We start from the raw sequence: 20111 nt of genomic DNA on the forward strand, positions 1-20111 counted from the left end.
GAGACTACCCCTAGCCCCCAAGGAGACCGCTTTCCCCTCCTTGACAGCACTGTCTTGCCAGCTGCATCAGGAGATCTGGCCAGAAGGCACGGCTGTGCAGAGTATGGAGGAGGCTGATCTGCCAGCTTCAGCCTGTTCTCTCCCTCCAGAACAGGTGGCGACGTGGGGCCATCTCCCCACGGGCAGTGCTGGAAGCCCTATTGCTGGCAAACATGTCGAACTCGGCTGCGTAATGGGCTGTGGAGAACACTTAGGCCCTGGCCGAAGGGGATGGATTTGATGCCCTGATAGGTCTCATCCACCTTTGACTTCCCCAGTGCTCTGCGCAGCCTGAAGGCAAGGCCTCTGCCTTTCTCATCTTCCCAGACTCCTCCCCTGGGCTTCTGAGGCAAGTCCTGAACTAATTGGATTCAATTAGCACCCCCTCCTATACTCCCTGTGGTAATTGATTGCATGCCTCCGCTCCCTCTGCCAGCTCTGACAGCTGGTGAAGGAGCTTCCCTGCTCTTTCAGTCCTGAAAGGCTGCAGATGAGCGCTGGGTTCCCAGCAGCCCTGGCACTGCATGGTGGGGAATGAATCCTGAATGAGTGGGCAGGTAGCTGGACTGCCAAAGGGGCCCTGGGCAAGTTTCAGGGGGCATGGCTCTGAGGGCTGGGTTGTGTCTAATGCAAATGAAAACCGTTATAGTAACGCTTTGCCCCAGAGCTCCTGCCATCTCAGGGCCTCTAAGCCCTTTACTGATGTTAATGAACTAGACTTGAGGCTGATATTATTGATCCCCATTTCATGAGTGGGGAAACTGAGGCACAGAGGTGACTGAGGCCTCACAAAGAGTCAGGAGCAGAACTGAGGATAAATCCCAGGAGTCCCAATCCCCTGCCTTCACCACATGGATCATTTTAAAACAAGAGTGAAACCAGCACTTCTGTATCTCTGAAACCCTTTCCAAGGTGAGATCGCAGGGATGGTCCAGTTTTCGTCTCATCTTCTCCATAGTGCTTAGAGCATTCCCAACTCAGTGACTGGGGAATGCCCAGAACGGACGGGAGGGAAAGGGACAACAGTGCCGCTATGCCAGTATAGCACCCAGTGTAGACATTTGTTCAGTTTAGGAAAGACCTTTTTCAGTACAGCTTCAGCCATTTCCCAAGCCACACAAGCTATAGGCAGAAGGAGGCCACTTATACCAGAATGAGACAGTCCACCCAGGTTATACAGGGACATCCTTAGGCATACGCAGCATACGCGGCTGCGTAGGGCACCTGAAAATTTGGGGCGCCACCGGGACCATAGGCGCCGACTTCTCATCTTGCCAGGGGATGCGTGATTCCCCAGCTCCGCTCCAGGCCCATCCCCCCTCCATCCCTTCCACCAAACCCCCTCCCCGCTTCTTCCCACCCCTGCTCCACCCACGTCCTGCCTCTTCCATGCCTCCTCCTCCACCCGAGCACGCCCGGTCCCCACTCCTCCCCCTCCCTCCCGGAGCTTGAATGCCATGAATCAGCTGTTCAGGGCACTCTGGCAGCGCTGAGAAGGAGGGAGAGGAGTTGGTAAGTGTGGGGCTGCAGGCACACAAGAGGTGTGGGGGGAGGGGCGGGGGGAACTTGGCACCAGTGGGTGCTCTGCACCCATTAAATTTTCCCCGTGGGTGCTTCAGCCCCAGAGCACCCACCAGGGGCGGCTCCAGGCCCCAGCACGCCAAGCACGTGCTTGGGCGTCAAGCCGCGGGGGGCACTCTGCCGGTCACCAGGAGGGCGGCAGGCAGGCTGCCTTCGACGGCTTGCCTGTGGAGGGTCTGCTGGTCCCGCGGCATCAGTGGAGCCGCAGGACCAGTGGACCCTCTGCAGGCACACCTGTGGGAGGTCTACTGCTGCGGGACCGGCGACCGGCAGAGCGCCTCCTGCGGCATGCCGCTGTGCTTGGGGCAGCAAAATGTGTAGAGTGGCCCCTGGCACCCACCCACCCACAGAGTTCACGCCTTTGACCTGGACAGCAGGTCGGAGCGGGTTGGCTCCCGCACACCCAGCGCTCGCTGCAGTCTCCTTACTAGGCAGAAGGCAGGGGCTATATTCACAGGGGCACCAGTTGTGCCAGCTTAGGGGCACCAGTATAGGGGCACAGTATTCACAGAGCTGAATGCACTGGCCTAGGGGCACCAGTTTAATAATACTGTGTAGGGCCCCATAAATCCTCAGGACAGCCCCAAGGTTATACCTGTATAACTGTAAAATATCAGTGCTGTAGTAGTGCCTCTGTAGTTCAGACACCTACCACAGAAGAGTTCTTCCGTCCCTGTAGTAAATCCACCTCTCTGAAAGGCAGTAGCTAGGTCGACAGAAGAATTCTTCCTGCAGCCTAGTGGTGTCCACATCTGGTCTTAAGTCAGTTTAATTGCATCGCATGGTGTGAAATTTTTCACAGTGGTAAGCAAACTTTGTAGCGTAGATCAGCCCTGTAGGACCATTCCTAGGGCCACTTCACATCCCTCTGGCAATGTGAAGGTGCCTTAAAGTGGGCAAAAATTACAGTGATACCCATTGAAAGTGGCCTCAGTGTAAAATGAGAATGAGCCCTATAGCGTGTTACATCCATGCTGCACTGGGACAAGTGACTGCCAAGCTGCAGAGCACCAGGGGCTTGAACTCCTGAAGAGATGGCTTACTTTTCAGAGGCTACATGCATTCCACTGCCTTCCTGAAGTCAGCCTCTCTAATGATCGGGCCATGTTTATTCTGATGCCCAGCCTGGGCTGCAGGGATCTGATGTTAAAAGCTTACGTTTGACTTCCTTATAGAGTAGAACCATGTATGCTACCTGCCCATCCTTACCAAGAGATTCAAGGACATACCCCCAATTATAAATCATTTTCAAAATGCTTCAGATCTGAGTTCTGAGTTAGGACATCAGAACTGATTAAAACAGGAAGGAAATTTAAACTTTCCTTTACTTTCCCTGGCAATGCCATTTGTTTACTATTTGCACTTCACCAGATTGGAGGTTGAAACTAAGCTGCTCAGTTTCATATTTTGTTTTGAATCAGTTTCACTTTGGATTTCTCCTACACTAGCACAAGACTGCGGCTGTGTTTGGTTTTATAGCCTTGCTGGGGAAGTTTTTGATATAGGAACACTATATTAAATGTCATGGGTGGGGAGAAACATCCTCAAATATGAAATCTTTTCTTTTCATAGTAAGGTTTGTAAATATTGTCATACTCAACGCCTGCAAGAAACTAGCTGACTCAGCCATCTATTGGTTTGTTGTATTTACTGGTGAGTGATTTATGTAGAGGGAAGGCTGATTGTTGGAGGGATGGACATATGGATGCTGGAATAGAAGCGAGGGATTATCTGAGAGATGAGGTGGCCAAATGGTGGAATGTTGACGGAGAAAGGGATTTAAGGAGTGGGTAGTTTATAGTGCGTGGGGAGAAAGGCAGTGTTGCTAGCTGATAGGTTTTTATGCGAGTCTTGTTGTATGTGGTGTTTTTTCTTCAGATCCTGCAGTCATGGAGTTACGAGAGAATCTCAGTTTTCATCTAAATAAAAAAAAGTAAGTTTCTAGCCCTTGGCTGTGGAGCAAAGCTTGAAACTGTGATCTGTGTGCTCCTGGAAGGAAGGCAAAGAAAAAGATCCCAATTTCTTTGTAGTTCTTGTGATTTTTAATTCAATCCCATGATGCTGCTCATGATTTTTGAACACTTGGGGTTGGCAGTGGTGGAAATGTAACAACTTGACCACAGTGTGTTTGTCGTATCTGGTTCCCCCGGCCCTTCACCTGCCTTGTTCTTTGGATCTCTTTGCCTCTGTTTGTAAAGTGCCTTCTTAGCACATTGACTTCAGCTGGAGCGGTGAGTTGTCAGCACCTGTGAAAACAACCCAGGCCCCACGTATCTTGTATTGGGCACTCCAAAATAGAGGTGTCCCCAGCCAGAGGCTCCTTTGGAAAATGGTGGCTCTAGTCACTTGCACAAGATGATGCTGCGAGCATGGAAAGACTGTACTTTACAACTAAGAGTCCAATGGCAAAGCTGGGCTAGCTGAAGGGTGCTTCAGTGGTTAGGGTCCTAGCCTGCCACTTGGAAGACCCACAGTCAATTCCCTGCTCTGCCACAGATGTCCTGGGTAACCTCAGGTAAGTCACTTAGTCTCTCTGTGACTCAGTTTCCCAGTTGTAAAATGGAGATAACAGCCCTGCCCTGCCTCACAGGGTCTATGGCCATAAAGAATGTGAGGTGTTCAGAGACTGCAGTGAGGGGAGCCATATTAAATACCTTAGACAGAACCTTTCCCATTTCTTTAATACCAACATGGTGCCGCTCGATATCCACCTGTTGCTAGGATGAGTGCTGTACAAAAGCTAACCCAGACAGGCTAGTGGACTGAGCAGCATTAGCTATTTATTTTTTGCCCCTTAATATAGGGCTTGGGGCTGAATTAGCAACCCGGGAGTGATCCACAAGTCAGGGACAGCATGGGCATTGGCAATAAAACCTGCCTCCTGCAAGTCACTAGATCCCTGTCCTGGAGGCACCTGTTCTAGGCATGAGTGGGTAGGTCAGGCCTTGGGATCCTTTCAGCCTCTTGGCAGCCATGATCAGCACAGGATACGCTTCCAGGGGGAAATTGGCTGACACCCCCTCCCGCCACCCCGACTCATTCTTTTTGCCCTGCTGTCTACTTCCTTTTAAAGGAAGAAATGTGTCTTCTTGGGCCTGCGGGAGGGAAGGCAGGCTGCTGCAGGGTTGCGGGTTGGCTGATGGGCCAATACTGGAGGAGATTAGGGAAGAAATCTGCCTTTCATTTTACTCCTCTCCATGCCAAGGACCAAATCCATCTCTGGTGTAACTGTGCAGGATTCAGTGGCATTCCAGCAGTGACTGACTAACCCCGCTGCCTCTGCCAGCTCGTTAGGGGAGAGAGCACAGAAGCCGCAGGGAATTCAATCCCAGAGAGCTGCAGCTGCTGGGGAAGTCCTTGGAAAGGCGGGTCTCCCCCATCTCTTGCTCTGTGGCAGTCAGTCTCCTTGCAAGGAGCTGGGTGGAGCCCTGCCTGTATAAAACTTCCCAGTAGACTCCTTGGAGCCAGCTGCTTGTGGCAGGCGGGCTGGGGAGAGGCGGGGTGGGGAAGGCTGCATGAGTACATATTGGCCAGCTGGGATCTTCGCAGCTGTCTCCCTGGAAGGCGTTGCAGTGGGGAGGTTGGAAAGGAATCCCATTGAGTTAAAGGCTAGGGGAGCCTCAAAAGGAAGAGCCGAGCAGTAAGTGAGCATGGAGCGGAGCTGCTTCTCCCAGCTGCTGGCAACCTGGTGGCTCTTTTGGAATCTTTTTGCCAGCTGCCAAGGGACCAAGGGGAGCGTGCCCAGACTCCGCCTGTCTTATAAAGGTAATTTGCAGGGGGTGGTATAGGCATGATGGTCCCAGGATATTAGAGATTAGGGTGACCAGATGTCCCAATTTTGAGGACTTTTTCTTATATAGGCACCTATTACCCCCCACCCCCATCCCGATTTTTTACGCTTGCTGTCTGGGCACCCTGTTAGAGAGACAAGGTGGGGCAGGCACTTTCTTCCCCAGACCCGAAGAAGAGCGCTCTGTAAGCTTGACAGCTTGTCTCTCTCACCAGCACAAGTCGGTCCAATATGAGAGATTACCTCCCCCCACCTTGTCTCTCTTGCAAAGGTAATAATGCTTACGGAGCTGTATTGATGGGAGCTGCCATCTCTGGGGATGGTGTTGAGGATTTTAACCTGAAAGCCTCACTGGGCTGCCCCCTGGCTCTTCTCCCACTTTTGACTTGGCATTTGCTGGCTTCATGTGCTTATGCCTGGGTCTGAACAAGTGTTGGGGGCATGCTCTGCCCTGATCGCAGCAACCTTCAGTGTGTTGGGGATAGGGGAGGAGGTACTGGTGGATGGGGAGGGGGGATTTCTGCTGCCTGCAGGGAGCAATGCCTGCTGGATGTGGGGATGGGTTTGTGTGGCAATGATGAGCAGCTGGGCAGGTGTGAGGTGGTGTGGGTGCGAGCAAGGGTGTACATTTCACTGTGATGTCCCCGGGCTCTCATAACCCCTTCTCGACCAATTACACTGAGATCTGCTGAGAGCAGAGTGTGAGTGCTGGCAATTAACTCCTTCACTCTTCCCTCTGGGGGTACACTGGATGCCTGACAAATTAGCCCCCGTGACCCTATGGCTGTACCAATATGTGCACCGCATGCGTGTATTCAAACTCTCGGCACCCCGTGGAACTGCAGAGCATCCTGCGCGAGTGGGACACATGGCACTTACTGGGTTCGTTACAGCGGCGGGGGGGAGTGTGTGTGTGTGTTGAGGAGTGTTAAGATTTATAAATGGTTTGCTCCGTTTGCCCTCACTGCCCCCTGGGGGTCTGCTGCCCCTCGTGTGGTTGGAATGGGAAAAAGAAGAGTTCCTGCAATGACTTGAGGGGTGGTCGCGGCCCCCCCTCCCATGCTGAGAAATGTCATTCTCTCATTTCGTAGCAGTGGGCAGTGGCTCAGACAGGAAGGGCAGTGGCCCCACCTGCCCCCAGGCACTGCCAGGCTTTGCTTGTCCCCAGAGTGCACAGGGATCGTCTCAATGGCTAATCTAGCAGCCATGGGTCAACCGAGATTGTAGCCATCTGCGGGGAGAGTGTTTGCTACCCTGCACGTCTGTGTTACCTACAAGACTCCCTCTCTCTGCCCTGCTGAGATGGAATAGTGCCTGGGCCAGGATTAATGCCTGAATGAAGGGATCCTGCTTAGAAACGATCCCCAATCTGGCTAACATGAGTGCCACCAGCCTTGGTCCCTCCTCCTTCTTCATCCCTGGGTGAGACTATGCTTGTGATGGGTCCCTGGGGGATCCACAGGGCAGTGATCAGTTTGCAAGGCTGCATGCAGCTGCAGCTAATGGGACAATGGAGGGTTTGGGGCTGTTCTTGTCCTGCATGGGTGAGGGAACACCTTGAAATTGAGAGCAGGTGCTTAGCGTAAAAGGGGAGGTGGTGGCTTTCAGGGCATGTCTGCACTGCATGCAGCACTTGTGGATACTCCAGCTAGCTTTGATCCAGCTTTCTCCAGTAACAATAGCAGTGAAGCTGTAGCCACTGTGACAAAGTTCCTCCTCTACCTTGGTGGGTCCTGCACTTATCTGGCAGATTTGCTCACCTCAGTGATCTCCCCCACAGTCGGGGTCAGCTCCTCCTGTGTCTGATCAGGAGTTGAGAGGTTTGGGGGGGAACCGGGCCCACCCTCTACTCCGGGTTCCAGCCCAGGGCCCTGTGGATCGCAGCTGTCTATAGTGCCTCCTGTAACAGCTGCATGACAGCTACAACTCCCTGGGCTACTTCCCCATGGCCTCCTCCAAACACCTTCTTTCTCCTCACCACAGGACCTTCCTCCTGGTGTCTGATAACGCTTGTACTCCTTAGTCCTCCAGCAGCACACCCTCTCACTCTCAGCTCCTTGTGCCTCTTGCTCCTAGCTCCTCACACGCACTTCCTCTCCTCTGGCTCCTTCCTCCCTGACTGGAGTGAGCTCCTTTTTAAACCCAGATGCCCTGATTAGCCTGCCTTGATTGGCTGCAGGTGATCTAATCAGCCTGTCTGCCTTAATTGGTTCTATCAGGTTCCTGATTACTCTAGTGCAGCCTCTGCTCTGGTCACTCAGAGAACAGAAAACTACTCACCCAGTGACGAGTATATTTGCCCTCTGCCAGATTACTGCACCCCACTGGCCTGGGTCTCTCACATATCCCTCCCCCCTGCTCAACACCAAGGGGTTGGACAGCTTGGGATGCTAGACAGTGCACATGTGACAAGCCATCGGCATTACCGTTACGGCTCCCTGCCCTGTGTTGCACACGAAACTGGAAAGGTTGGATGGATAAGAACCACTTGGTCACCCTTGTGTTCTTCTCTTTGTTCCACTGCATCCATTGAAGAGAGGCATGGTCAGTTATGAGGACAAATCTGCGCCCAAGCAAGTAGTAGCACAAAGCTTTCATGGCCCATTTTACGGCGAGGCACTCTCTCTCCACCACCGCATATTTTTGTTCCCTCAGAAGGAGTTTCCTACTGAGGTAGAGAATTGGGTGTTCCTCCTCCCCGACCATCTGTGATAGAACAGCCCCCGGCCCTACTTCCGATGCATCTGTCTGCAGGATAAATTCCTTGGAGAAATCAGGGGTTATCAGTACAGGGTTACTGCAGAGGGCAGTCTGTAGGTCTGTGAATGCTTCCTCTGCTGCATCAGACCATCTCACCAGATCAGGTCCTTGGGCTTTCACTAGGTCTGTCAGGGGGCTTGCCCTTGTGGCAAAGTGGGGGATAAATCATCGGTAATACCCCACTACACCTAGGAATGCCCGGACTTATTTCTTGCGATGTGGTCGCGGCCAATTTTGGATGGCCTCCAACTTGATCATTGGGGTTTTACTAGACCTTTTCCCACAATGTAGCCAAGATATTTGACCTCTGTAAACCTTACAGCGCACTTGGCAGGGTTTGCTGTAAGACCAGCTCACCTGAAGGTATCAAGGACTGCCTCCACCTTCTCTAGGTGGGTTTCCGAGTCTGGGGTATGAATGACCACATTGTCCAAGTAGGCAGTAGCATAACTGTTATGCAAGCGTAATAGCTTGTCCATGAGGCGCTGGAAAGTAGCTGGGGCCCCATGTAGTCCAAAAGGGAGGACAGTATATTGAAAAAGACCCTCTGGTGTAGAGAACGCAGTCTTTTCCTTTGCATCTTCTGCAAGGGGAATCTGCCAGTACCCCTTTGTCAAGTCTAGGGTAGTCAAGTACTGGGCATTCCCCAGACGGTCCACTAGCTCATCTATGCGAGATATGGGGTACGCGTCGAACTGGGATACTTTGTTTAGTTGCCGGAAGTCATTGCAAAACTTTATGGTGCCATCAGGTTTGGGCACCAGCACGATTCGGCTGGACCACTGACTGTGGGATTCTTCGATGATCCCTAACTCCAGCATTTTTTTTACTTCTGCTTTTATTTCCTCCCTTTTGGCCGCTGGCACCCGATAGGGCCTCATTGATATTCTGGCCCCAGGGTTCGTGACAATGTGGTGATATGTCTCGGTTGTTCGACCTGGTTTTGTCGAGAACATATCTTGGTTCCTTAAGATCATCTCAGACACCTCATTCTTCTGGTCTGGTGTTAAATTGGTAGACACTCTCACCTGTTTGGAAGGCTTGTTTTCCTGGGTTAGGTCTTTTTGGACAGTTATGCATGCCTCTTGTGCATGCCAGGGTTTCAGAAGGTTGATGTGATAAATCTGTTCTTGTTTTTGGCATCTTGGCTGCCGCACCTTGTAGGTTACTTCCCGCACGGGTTCAGCCACCTCATAGGACCCCTGCCATTGGGCCAGAAGCTTGCTTTCTGCTGTGGGTACCAACACCATCACCTGATCCCCTGGTTGGAACTGTCAGACTTTTGCCTGGCGATTGTAATGAGTTCTCTGAGCCTCCTGTGCCTTTTCCAAATGTTCCCGTACAATAGGGGTGACCCGGGCTGTCCAGTCTCGCATCTGTATTACATGTTCTATTATATTTCTCCCCTCATTGGGTTCCTCTTCCCAGATCTCTTTGGCAATATCTAGTATGCCACAGGGGTGACGCCCGTATAATAACTCGAATGGGAAAAATCCAGTTGAGGCCTGAGGTACCTCCTGGATAGCGAACGTAAGGTAGGGCAGTAGGGGGTCCCAATCCTTCCCGTCCCGACTTACCACCTTCCTTATCATAGCCTTGAGGGTTCGGTTAAACCTTTCTACCAACCCATCAGTCTGCGGATGGTAGACTGAAGTTCTCAGGGTATGTATATAGAGCAGCGTACAGAGGTCCTTCATTAGCTTTGACATAAATGGGGTTCCTTGGTCTGTTAATATCTCCTTTGGTAGCCCCACTCGGGCAAAGATCCCCACCAGCTCTTTGGCTATCGTTTTAGAGGCTGTGTTCCTCAGGGGGACGACTTCTGGGTAGCAAGTAGCATAGTCCAAAACAACAAGTGTATATTGGTGGCCCCGAGCCGTCTTCTCCAGGGGTCCCACTAGGTCCATGGCTATTTGCTCAAAGGGGACCTCTGTGATGGGAAGGGGTACTAAAGGTGCCCTCGGGTGGGGACGAGGACTGTTCAGCTGACACTCCGGGCAGGACGCACAGTACCTCCGCACTTCTTCATGTACTCCGGGCCAGAAGAACCGTCATAGGACTCGTGCCAGGGTCTTCTCTACCCCCAAGTGCCCCCCAAAAGATGACTATGAGCAAGACTTAATACAGTGTTCTGGTGTTTTTGAGGTACTAGGATCTGCTGTACCTTCTGCCCCTGTACTGGTGCAACCCGGTATAAGAGATTCTTCTTCATTATGAAATAGGGTCCTGGTCCCTGGGTTTTCGCTTCCACGGGGACCCCATCTATTTCAGTCACCTCCTTTCTAATGTTGTTGTACCTTTGGGTCTTCAGCCTGGTCCCGTCCAAAATTTCCTCTCCCGGGACTAATCTGCCCAAGATCTAGGGGCCCAGTCTCTGTTGCCTCTACTGGTTCAGAAGCGTTAGGTTGGGGGTCAGACTCGGGTGTTTCTCCCTCTGGGGTGGCCTCCTTTTCAGCTGCTCGGTTCCGCCTACCTACGAGAGCGACTCTCTGGCTTTGAGTCAGTATTCAGGTTCCCAAGGCCTTAGCTGCCCTCCTTTCCCTTTTCGACTTTCTACCCTGTCTGGGAATGGAAAATAAATCTGGGGATATTTCAGAGAAGACTGGGGATTGACAGTCTACTATGGAGGCCTCATTAACTTCAGGGTTCTCCTCTTTCTCCAATCCTCCTACTGGGAGTAAGTCTCCAAACCCTGGGAAGTCCCTCCCTGTGAGCACCGCGTATGGGAGTTTAGGGACTACACCTGCTGCTACCTCAGTAGTGTTCCCCTGAATCTCGAGTTTTACTGGGATGGTGGGGTAATAACCAACTGTCCCATGGACACATGTTATCCATTGAACACTTAGGCCGCAGCAGCTGACTACACTTCATGAGCTTCCCCGAGACAAGCGTGATAGCACTCCCCGAATCAATCAGTGCTGTGCTCTCTACCCCATTTAGCTTTACTGGTCTGGTGTACATATGTGGGGTTAGTGAGACCCCCACAAGGTGGATTAGGGAGCATGGATCTGCCCAGTTCCCCAGGTTACACTGCATCCGCTCCTCAGCATTGGGACACTGTGCAGCTATATGTCCCCATTCCCCGCAGGCATAACATCTGTATGGGGCCTTAGGCATTCCCCGGTCTCTTGGTTTGGGCAGTCTAACATCACGATCCTCTTCTCCCTCAGTGCTCTGACTCTTTGTGGCTCCTGGTGGGCCTTCAGCCCCTCTCTTTTTCCACTTGTGATCTCCTGGTCGCTCAGTCACCCGAGCTCTAGGGCTTGGTGCTGCTACTTTAACCCAGGGTGCCTCTTCCTTAACTGGTTGGTTCAGCTCCCTCGCTGTCCTTCGCCTCTCTACCAGTGCAACAACCTCATCATAGGTGGAGGGTTCGTTTTGGCTTACCCAAGCACGAAGGTCTGGTAGTAGCCCCCTCATGTATCGGTCGATGACCAGAACCTCTAGTATCTCTTCCGGACTCCGGGATTCCGTTCGCAACCACTTTCGTGCGAGATGAATGAGGTGATACAATTGGGACCGTGGGATTTTGTTTTCCTGGTACCTCCATTCGTGATACCGCTGGGCCCGCACTGCAGTTGTTACCCCAGATCTGGCCAGGATCTCTGCTTTCAGCTGTGGGTAGTCTGCTGCAGCCTCTTCAGGCAGATCGTAGTAAGCCTTCTGGGCCTCCCCACAGAGGAATGGGGCAAGGAAGCCAGACCACTGATCTTGAGGCCAGGCTTCTCGTAGGGCTGTCCTCTCAAAGGCCAGAAGGTATGCCTCTACATCATCCTCCTGCGTCATTTTCTGCAGCCAATGGCTGGCCCGTATGATCTGCGTCCCATCATGGCTGCGGTTCAGCTCTGTAAAGGGTCTTTACCTGGTTTACCAGTTCATGCAACATAGCTCGGTCTTGAGAAGCCTGGTCCATCAGCAGGCGATTAGTCTCTTGCTGCAGCCGCACTGCCTCCTGTTGGGCAGCTGCCTGGACACAGGTAGCCTCCTGCTGGGCCGCCGTAGCTTGTATCAGTGCCCACACTACGTCATCCATTGTGGTGAAAAAAAAAATTAACCCTCTCCTTTTTTTTTTTTTTTCCTTTAAATCACCCTCTTTCTTCCACTGCGCTGTGCACACCAAATCCCACCTTTGGCACCAGTTGTGACAAAGTTCCTCCTCTACCTTGGGGGATCCTGTGCTTACTTGGCAGAGTTGCTCACCTCAGTGATCTCTCCCACAGTCTAGGTCAACTTCTCCTGTGTCTGATCAGGAGTTGGGAGGATTGGGGGGAACCCAGGCCCGCCCTCTACTCCGGGTTCCAGCCCAGGGCCCTGTGGATCGCAGCTGTCTATAGTGCCTCCTGTAACAGCTGCATGACAGCTACAACTCCCTGGGCTACTTCCCCATGGCCTCCTCCAAACACCTTCTTTCTCCTCACCACAGGACCTTCCTCCTGGTGTCTGATAACGCTTGTACTCCTTAGTCCTCCAGCAGCGCACCCTCTCACTCTCACTCTCACTCTCAGCTCCTTATGTCTCTTGCTCCCAGCTCCTCACACACACTTCCTCTCCTCTGGCTCCCCACTCCCTGACTGGAGTGAGCTCCTTTTTAAACCCAGGTGCCCTGATTAGCCTGCCTTGATTGGCTGCAGGTGTTCTAATTAGCCCGTCTGCCTTAATTGGTTCTAGCAGGTTCCTGATTACTCTAGTGCAGCCCCTGCTCTGGTCACTCAGAGAACAGAAAACTACTCACCCAGTGACCAGTATATTTGCCCTCTACCAGACTCCTGTACCCCACTGGCCTGGGTCTGTCACACCACTGAGTATGTACCCCAGTGTCTTGAGCTGGGCTAGTCCCTGCAGCCGCCTATGCTGGAGTGGCTTCTCCGCTATTGTTACTCAAGCTAGCTTTGATCTTGATCAGAGTTACCTGGGCTATATCTCCATGTGCTGCAGTCTTGCCTCCCACTGAAGTGTAGGCACATACCCTCTCTGCCCCAGCTGCAGCCAGCACTCCCTTGAGACCAGTGTCCGGTACTGCAGCCAAAGCAGCCTGATTCTCAGCATTCTGCCCGGAGAAGGCTCTTTCCAGCTGTGTCCTGGCCCCACTCCAGAAGGAGCAGGAGGAATGTTGCTTCCTGGACTGGCGGGTGCCCCCTGAGAGTGAGTGACCTTCCTGCAGCTCCTTGCCCCAGTGCTGGGTATGCATGAGAATGGCATGCAAGGCTGGCGCTTTGTCGATATCCAGCATTCCCCTGTATCGCCCGACGCTTCCCTGGGATGTGCAGCGGCTTGATTTGCATCCCTTGTGCCCCTGCAACATTGGGAAACTGCCAAGGGTGGGGTCTCTCCGGCCATCAGAGATGCTTCTTCCTTTTGCTGGGGCTGGAAATGCCTCAAGAACTGCCTTTGTCATGGAGTTTTGCCACCTTGTTTTGATTGGAGCTAGGAGCTGGACAGAGGCAAAACAGCTGGGGTTGGAGTTGTAGCTGGAGGGTCAGGCTGGCTTTTATTTTTCCCCTTTTCTGGGCCTGCTCCTAGTAAGTTAAACTCCCATTGACTCTGGTATGAGCAGGCGCAGGCTTGGGGTCGTGGGCCCTTGGGTAGATAAGGTACCACCAAAGAGGCACCGTCCGTTGCACAGCAGCTTATGCATCAGGCTTAGATTGGGGACTTTGGTTGGGGACTGTAGTTCAAATCGCATTAGATGGGTTATTTCTGAAGAGTTTGTGGCCAGCCAATATAGTCCCTCCCTCCTTGCTTCCCAGCCCTCAAAAAGATGTTGAGGGATGGGACTGGGGAAAGTCCAGCTGGGAGAGTGGTGGAAACATGAAACAGAAGAGCTGGCTTGACTCTAGTGCTCTTGAGAGTTTGCTGCACACTGCCCCAGGGGACAGATGTCAGGGTGGCTGGGACCCAAGCCGCTGTGGATCTGGTGGCTAACAGCCCACAGAGCTGGGGAAAGTGACCCTGCTGTTTCCAGTGACTTGCTTCCTTGTAGATCTGGACTCAGCGGGGAGGCGGACTCGGCCTTTGGCTCAGAGCTCCTCTGGCCAGGGTGGAATGTCAAGGCTCTCTCTCCTTATGTGGCCACTGTGAGCTACAGGCAGAAGAAGGAGAGGTTCCCCTGAAAACCATGAATGGCTCAGTTTGTGGGAGGAGGGGAGGGCAAGATTTGGGACTGCTTGAGGTGGCTTCCCTGCTCTGCTCCTCTGAATCCCAGTGTCAGTAAAGCACAAAGCTTTACTTACTCCAGATACTGGGCCATACACACCTGGTCTGGAGTAGGCCAGGGGAGACAGAGACCAGAATTATCCTACTCTGAACCTAGTCCCATGCCTGCTACTTGCTTGGGGAGGGAAATGGAGACCCCTATTCTGGGAAGCTGTCCTGCTGGGACTCAAAGAACTGAGGGTATTGAATTGGTTCCTGCTCTTTGAGCAGGGGACATTGTTACCATGCACATGGCAGCTGCCATGCTGGGACAGACCCACATCCTGGCTGGCCAGTGCCTGGGTCTTGTGCAGTACTGTCCCATGGGAGAACAGATCTTCCTGAGCTCAGCTGTTGAACAGTGTATGTCCTTAAGCCTGAGAAATCAGAGCAGTGTGGCCTAGTGGATGGAGCACTGAGTTCTGTTCCTTTCTCTATCACTGGCCTGCTGGGTGACTTAGGGTAAGTCACATGACCTCCCTGTGCCTTAGTTTCCCCATTTGTAAAATGGAGATAATAAGTCTGACCTCCTTTGTGAAGTGCTGAGAGATCTGCTGATGAAAAATGCTAGATGAGATCTAGGGATTGTAATTGTATCTGAGCAACTTTATTTGCTGTGTAACATTTTCAAAAAGTGCCTGAGTGCTTGAGCCATTTTGAAAATGAGACCTATGCTCCAAAGTCACTTAGGTGCTCTTGAAAATGATACCCATTTCCTAGGCATAGGAGCATCTTCTCCTTTACTGCAGCTTAACTCAGTAAGTTCCTGCAGCTGTGAGTTCCACAAGTTAACTATATTGCATTTAAAAACAATATTTTTCTCCCTCCTCCTTTAAATGTGCTATCTTTGAAATGTATCTAGTTACTAATTAACATTACCTTTGAAATGTATCCCTAATTAACCTTTCTGTACTGGTAGCACGGGGGACCCTGGTCTTATATGAATGTCCCTGCCCCAGAGAACTTGCAGTCTAAAAGACAAGCCTTCTGGCGCTGAAGGAGGAGCTATGATAGAAGGATGTAGGCAATTAGGGTGACCAGATGTTCCGATTTTATAGGGACAGTCCTGATTTCTGGGGCTTTTTCTTATATAGTCACCAGTTACCCCCCCACCCCTGTCCCTATTTTTCACACTTGCTATCTGGTCACCCTATAGGCAATTCTTAGCCATTCAGGAGCAGCTATCTCAGCTCTTCACCTGCTAAATGATTATCAGCTGGCAGCTTTCTCTGTGCATTAAGGCAGAGGGGAGTTTCCAGGAGGGCCTTGAAGGAGGTTAAGTTGGTGACTTTCAGGATTTTTGCCTGGGAGCTTTTCCCACACAGAAGGGTAGGCGGGAGTAATGGGCTGCCTTCGTCATTGCTGCCTTCGTCATTGCTTCATGAGGAGTTCTGCGTGGGGAAATCTGCCAGGGCGACCGTGAGAATCTCCTGCTTAAAAAATAAACTCTAGCGCGGAACGATTAGCTGTTTAAAAATAGACTACAAGGGAAAGGAAGCCGGGAGGGCTAGAGGTGAGAGGGAGGCTGCAGCAGCGTCCAAGGCGGAGGTGAGGCTGTTTTGGCCTCGTTGCTTTGAAGGAAGGCAAATCAAACAGCCCCTTTAGTGTGTGGAATGTGAGACAGCGCAGTTTCTGCAGCACTGGCTGTTAAAACCACAGTGGACCATGTCTTGCTCTGGGGTCCTGCCTAGACCTCCCTGCTGTTCGGCACTGCAGGGTCCTGCCACCCCCATTTGCCACCCTGGTTGGGGGTGTTTCTGGTTCCACATAGAGGTGAAAGGCGGGTGGCCCCAGAGCTCTGGGGTGGGGTCTGGCTATGTTCCAGGGGAAGGCTGCCGTGCGTAGGCACGTGCTGCAGGGTGGAGGTGAACAGAGCTGTCAGCCAGCCGGAGGCACAGCAGGTTCATGTCAGGGATAAGGCAGGGGAGGCTCTGGGAGGGAGTGCCCAACAGTGTGTGGGGGGCATGCTGGCTGGTAGCTCCAAAGGGCAGGAAGAGTTTGAGCCCCTCCTTGCTAGGGGCGGTTGAATTCTTTCCTACTTGGCTGTGAACATGTCAGGCCAGTCTCAACCCTAGTGTAACTGCTGAAGTCAGGAGAGTTACTCCAGGCTGGAACTGGCCCATGCACCATGAGGTTGAACATGTGCCACCTTGCTTCCCCTTCCCCCAGTGGCTAATCCAGCCGCTCAGCTGTGAGCCAGCCAAATAGTTCCTGAACTTCAGTGTATTGTCAGGCCTTCCTGCTGCAGGGAGTTCCCACTGTATCTCCTGCTTCCAGCAGGGAGCAGTGCCATTGTACAGAATGGACGCACGGACACTGCTGGGCATGCTGGCCCCTCGCTGCGTGGTTCCCAGTTCTCAGCCACTCAACTGGGGCTGAACTTTGGGTTACACCTGTTGGCTTTAATGAGCCTGCACTGGTGTGAGTGGGAGAGGAATGTGGCTCTGGGGAATGAGGAGGCTGCAAGATAGCACCCTGCCTTTCTCTCTGGAGGGGGGTTCATGGGACTCATATAGGGATCGTTGAGTGTGAATCTCCGAATGAGGGTCTCCGGTCCCAGAGCCAATGGGCCGTTCCCGAGCATGTAGCAGATCGACTGAGCTCGGTGTCTCTGGCTGCGGCTGCCCGGACTGTCTCTCTCAGCCTCCCGCCAGGTGCTTTGGCTCTTCTGCACGTTGTGCCACAGGCTGCTTCAAGGACAAAGATCCAGGCGGCCAAAGCACAGGCCAGCGCACCCAGGGTCGGTTCTTCACAGGATTTCAGGCTGGTGCTGTTGAGAATCCAGCCCCAGAGCAGTCGTCCTGATAAATGCTCCCAGGGATGGAGCTGGCCTAAGCCAGTTAGAAGATGCACTGGGAGAGGATGAAGTGTGAGCCCAGTGAGAGGAGAACCATCAGAACTGGGCACCACTGCCCACTTGGGGTAGACTGAGTGCAGCACCTGTGTGGAGGGGAACCTGAACTGGATTTCCGTGTCCTACTGGAGAGGACTCTGTGTAGGGAGTAAAACCTGAGCTGGAATCCTGTGCCCACCTGGAGTGGACTCTGGATACATCCCATAAGAGGAGGGGAAAAACCTGGACAGGATTCCTGTGATCACTTGGAAAGGAATGTGACTCCTGGCCCTTTCCACCGGCCTGTGGTTGCTAGCGCAATGATGTATCCCCTTGATTTATGAGCACAACATGCTGTGGCTTGTTAGTCAGAAACAGGCCCACAGAAAACAAACTGTCCTTGATTTGATGTAGGGTGACCAGACAGCAAGTGTGAAAAATTGGGACAGGGGGTGGGGGGTAATAGGAGTCTATATAAGAAAAAGACCCAAAAATCGAGACTGTCTCTATAAAATCAAGACATCTGGTCACCCAAATTTGATGCCCCAAAGACTGGGAACCTCCTACTTGGCAAGGACCCCAGCAGGGCAGCTCCCAGAGCCCAGCACCTCCTGGAGGGGGAGGGTGATGCAGAAATGTGCAGGGGAGTTCGGAAGCATGTCACACTGGAAATGCCAAGGGCTGTATCCCTGTGCTTTGTAATTACAAGCAGCAGCAGCCCCATGCTGCTCGGAAGAGAGCGGCTCCCACTGAGCACAAATGCTCTCTGGCCTGGGGGGAGAACATCTCGCCCTGACCCACGACTCTCACTTCCCCACCCACCCTGGCAGGAAATACTGGAGCAGGTTTGGAGCCCTGCAATTATTGGTGCTTTTGATGCCTTCCCCCTTTCCTCTCACCTCCGGAGGTGCTCAGAGCTTTCCTGCAGCTCTCCGCAGGGAGCCGATGGTTGTAAAGCAGGGTGGCTGTTGCTGTCATCAACTGTGCATACGCATGTTGTACTGTGCCCGCTTGTCCCCTGGCTGGTTGAAGCATGGCCTCCTGTAGTGCTATGCTCACTGGCGACCCCTGCTGGAGAGGGCAGAGCAGATCAGTTGCAGGCCTGTTCTGTCACAGCTCTCAGTGGCTAAACAGCCCCTCGACTCCCAGTCTATTGTGTGGGCCATATTGCCTCCTCCCCATGGCTGCAGTGACCCCACCTGGCGAGCATTACCAACGATGGGCCCTCTCCATTGCTGAACTCGGCTAATCCACCACTCTGGTCCACTTGGGTTTAAAACAGATCCGATGGGATTTATTTCCCCTTTCTTCCCCATGTTCCCCAGCCACTCTCTTTTCCCAGCTGCCCTAGACATTGCTCAGCCCCTGAATCTCTTTGGTTTGCAATGATAACGTTAGAGAATCCAGAAGTGAATTGGAACAACTCTAGTACTGCAGTGAGGGGTGAGACTCTCTGTTTAACAGTCGGTTTTTCTAGGCACTTTCAAATCCCCACCCTGACGTCGATTGCTCTGCAAGTAGCCCTGCCTAGTCATGGCCCTGCCAAAGGGCGCTCTTCATTGCCTCAGCTACGCAAGCTGCTCCATCGCCAGCTGGACACGTTTGTCCATCCGAACAGCCAGTCGCTGGCTGATCCGAGACTGGCCCAGCCCAGCCAGGATTAATCTCTGCAGCTGAGCTGTGATTTTTGAGAAGCACTAATTAATGGGGCTTTCTAGTTCCCCTTGGGAAGTGGGTCAATATCATTCATGTTACCCTGGAGGAGCTGCCATGCAGAGAGGGGAGGTGACTTGCCTGGAGTCCCACAGCGAATCTGGCAGAGACTCTGGAGGAGAACCCAGGAATTCTGAGTCCCAGTGCCTGGCTGGACACATTTTCTGTAGTTAAAGGAAACTCCCATCAGGGCTGCTCTCTTGCTATTCAGGGAAGCAGCATAACTCCAGTGGCTGGCAATAGGGGGAATATAGTTTCTTCTGTGGCTAGCTGGGAGTTTCCTGCTAGGAGGCTGTGATTGGCTGGAACGGGGAGCCAGAGTAGCCTTTTCGAAGAACAGGGCCCGTTGTGCAACAATCAGAGGTGATGCCAAAGCCTGCTGGAGTGCCTGGAGCCAGAATCTGGCTGGCTGGAGGGAGGGAAGGAAGCTGCCCCAGCCCTGGTGGTGTGGAAGCAGTTAGTTCTCGCTGAGGCACGGGCTATGTGGAACAAAGCATTCACTGCAGCTTCTCACTCCCCCTGCAACGTCCTTCCTGGGGGTGTGTGCCCAGTGCCAGGGCACCACCAGCTATGTGGTTGGGAAGGTCCTGCTCCTCCCCCACCTTCTCAAGGTGCCTCTGCCTGTTTACAGAGGATTCATAGGGCTGTCTGGGTGCCGAGTTGCTGCTTCCTCTGAAGAGAGAGAGACTGCTGCCTCCTTGCGAAAGGTGGCTGAGATTCTCAGAGCTGATGGATTCATGCACCCCACTGAAATTAACAGGAGCTGGGCAGCACTGGAAATTTAAGCCTGTGCTTCCCCCCTCTGTGCCACCAGCCTTTATAGCGAGAGGCAGTATTGGTCTCTGGCCACTCACTTGCTGTGTAATCCTGGGTCTGAGACTGTATGGCCTAGAGAAGCTGGTCCTGGCCTGGGCATTAGGAGAGCTTGAGTTTTAGTCCAGGGTTGGTTAGTGACAAACTCTGCCCTGGGGCGAGCCATTTCTCCTCCCATCTTTTATCTGTTTTAGGATCTTGGTGGCCCTCTAGGTGCTACTATAATTAATAATGTAGGATGGTGCCTCCGTTTCGCCACCAGTGAAGTGGGGATAGCAGTGCTTCCCTGTGTGGGCATGAGCTTGACTTAGTTAACAGCTGGAAAGCACTCGGAATGTATACGGCCAGCTCCTCAGCTGGAGCAAATTAAGGGCTGATTCAAGATTTACG

The 20111-nt window shown here is 52.7% G+C and overlaps 1 protein-coding gene across 3 annotated transcripts in view; it reads left to right on the plus strand.

Moving 5' to 3' along the window:
* The window catches only part of SEMA3G (semaphorin 3G), a 121329-nt gene that overhangs the window by 38740 nt on the left and 62478 nt on the right, over positions 1 to 20111 (plus strand). The window contains exon 1 of one of the 3 annotated variants that reach the window (XM_050958648.1): positions 5133 to 5385. The exons of 1 other annotated variant lie outside the window; for it this stretch is intronic. In XM_050958648.1, coding sequence (XP_050814605.1) covers positions 5271 to 5385 — 115 coding nt within the window. In that variant the 5' untranslated portion in view covers positions 5133 to 5270. Of the gene's footprint in view, positions 1 to 5132; positions 5386 to 15772; positions 15911 to 20111 lie in introns of those variants that run through there. One more of the 3 variants, XM_050958650.1, reaches the window with a different exon arrangement.

The sequence above is a fragment of the Gopherus flavomarginatus genome, chromosome 6 (genome assembly GCF_025201925.1).
Source record: "Gopherus flavomarginatus isolate rGopFla2 chromosome 6, rGopFla2.mat.asm, whole genome shotgun sequence".
Lineage (NCBI taxonomy): Eukaryota > Metazoa > Chordata > Testudines > Testudinidae > Gopherus > Gopherus flavomarginatus.